The sequence below is a fragment of the Drosophila pseudoobscura genome, chromosome 3 (assembly GCF_009870125.1).
Source record: "Drosophila pseudoobscura strain MV-25-SWS-2005 chromosome 3, UCI_Dpse_MV25, whole genome shotgun sequence".
NCBI classification, from domain to species: domain Eukaryota; kingdom Metazoa; phylum Arthropoda; class Insecta; order Diptera; family Drosophilidae; genus Drosophila; species Drosophila pseudoobscura.
The window spans coordinates 13,713,479-13,715,731 of NC_046680.1; the positions used below are offsets into that span (position 1 = coordinate 13,713,479).

Below are 2,253 nucleotides of genomic sequence, written 5' to 3' on the forward strand. Positions count from 1 at the left end.
TCCGAATTTCAGAGCATGTTGCACATTATTTAGGATATCCGTTTGCTTCAGGAAATTGGCAATTAATGTTGATCGACAGTCTGAATCCTTCTGGTTCTGGGATGCTAGGCCCTTCGCCTATCTGACTCTCATTAGCCGAGATGTGGGCCCAGGAACTTGTGGCAAATGATTAAAATATTTTTTTCGGTTCGCTGTATCTCGGCTGATCGTGATCGGAAGAGTCCTCGCATCATATAATCTGCAGTCTGCATAATCCCGATCCTGGAAAGTGAGTCCTTCGCCGATCCGGCCGGTTTTGCCCGAGACAGGGTATATGGGCATCGGTCTCTCAAAATTTAGCCTATTTTCAATGGCAAATGACCATTTTCGAGTACTCCCTCCTATACTGGCATTAAATGGCCTATATCTAATTACCCTGGGTCCCTGGCACGCTCTATTGGCCAAATGATCAGTTTTGTTGTAATGAGTTTTCTATCAGCATCAAAGTTAGTGTCAAATTTTGAATGACAATTATTTCTAGATTTGTGTGGAGCACTCAAAAGCAACGAGCAAACGCAGCGTATCCGGCATTACAGCATAAATCTCCCTTAGAGCAATAGCAACACAGACACCGAAGCAGCTGAACCAACACGAAGAGTTGGCCAACAGAGAGTCGGCCGGTTTTGAGTGAGTGTAAGAGAGAGAACTGTTTCACTGACGTGTCATTCAACTCGATCGAGAACCAGAAGTCGCCGCTAAGAGCCGCACAGGTGAGCGAAGCGTAGGGGCCTCTCTCCTCGTGGCTATAGCAACTAAACAATATCTGTTGAGCGCAGCGGAAAAAGGCCAAGAGAAAAGAACAAAAACACTCCGTCTCGAATTTACCTCGACTTTGCTCTCGCTTCCACCCGCAGTCAGTTCGCGAAGAGGGCCGGCAGAAGAAAGGTCAAGTTCACACTATATTCTGGCACAAGAAGTCTCTTCTGCACATACAAAACACGAATACAATGATGAGGATACTGGTGACACTGCTGCTGGCGGCGATTCTGGGGCGGCATGCTACGTGGGCAATCTCGTGTGCCGGCTGCGTGGACTTGGACGAAATCAACTTTCAGAATACCGTCGAGCGCTTTCCGTATGCCGTGGTCAAGTTTGACATTGCGTTCCCGTACGGGGAGAAGCACGAGGCATTCGCTGCCTTCTCCAAGGCAGCCCACAAGGTAACTGGAGAGCTGCTGGTGGCCACTGTCGGAATCAAGGACTATGGCGAACTGGAGAACAAGGCTCTGGGTGAGCGATTCGAGATCGACGACAAGAAGTTCCCGGCCATACTACTCTTCAAGGGCAGCGTGGAGCAGTACATTAGGTTCCCCAGCCACTTGGATGTGACACTCGACAACCTGAAGGCCTTTGTCAGCAGCAACACCCCGCTGTACATCGGTCGCGAGGGTTGTCTGAAAGAGTTCAACGATGCCATCAAAAACTACGCAAACCTACCGGACGATGCTCAGCTTAGCTTGATTGAGCAGCTGGAGACCCAGCAGGAGAAGCTCTCCAAGCCGGAGGAGAAACTGAGTGGCAAATATTACGTGTTGTACATGCGGAAGATCAACGAGAATGGATACGATTTCCTCGAAGAGGAGACTAAGCGACTGCTGCGCCTCAAAGCCGGCAAAGTGACTGCCGCCAAGAAGCTGGAGCTGCAGCAAAAGCTGAATATTCTGGAGGCCTTTCGCGTCCACAACCTAACCAAAGCAGCGCCCAAAAAGGAGTCATCCAAGGAGGATCTGTGAGCCGCCAGTACCCCCTGTACCTTCTATAAAAACATAACAACATTTTAGTGATCTTCAAGTACACTCATTCTATTGAATCAGATTTGTATGTACATTAAAGCTTAGTTTAAACATATCTGCGTCACTTAAGTGTTTTCAACTACGATTACACTACGCAACACCAAATTCAAAATTTGAAATAAAAAATACCGCTAAAAATTATCAATTTGAAAACATATGATTTTCCATACAGTAAGCTGAAGTTACAAAGTTCTCGGGTCTGATTTATAACTGCATTTATCAGCTTTTCAGAACTGCAATGTTCAATACAACCAGATGAACGATACTTAAATTATATAAAAACATGAAGAACAACCTATGAAAAAACATTTTTAAAATAACAGTTTTTGAAAATGTTTTCAAATGAACCTTACCATAGAAAAAGATCAACTTTGTTGCCTAGTGTAATTATTGCTATTGGAATGTCAACTTTACATGGCTT

The 2,253-nt window shown here is 45.5% G+C and overlaps 1 protein-coding gene across 1 annotated transcript; it reads left to right on the forward strand.

Moving 5' to 3' along the window:
* The first annotated feature begins 525 nt into the window (after positions 1-525).
* Positions 526-1,975, forward strand: wbl (endoplasmic reticulum protein 29-like protein wbl). The gene is made up of 2 exons (XM_033378350.1): positions 526-830; positions 892-1,975. Exon 2 carries the CDS (start codon positions 987-989, stop codon positions 1,770-1,772), a length of 786 nt encoding a protein of 261 aa, XP_033234241.1. The 5' UTR covers positions 526-830; positions 892-986; the 3' UTR covers positions 1,773-1,975.
* Positions 1,976-2,253: the final 278 nt, after the last annotated feature.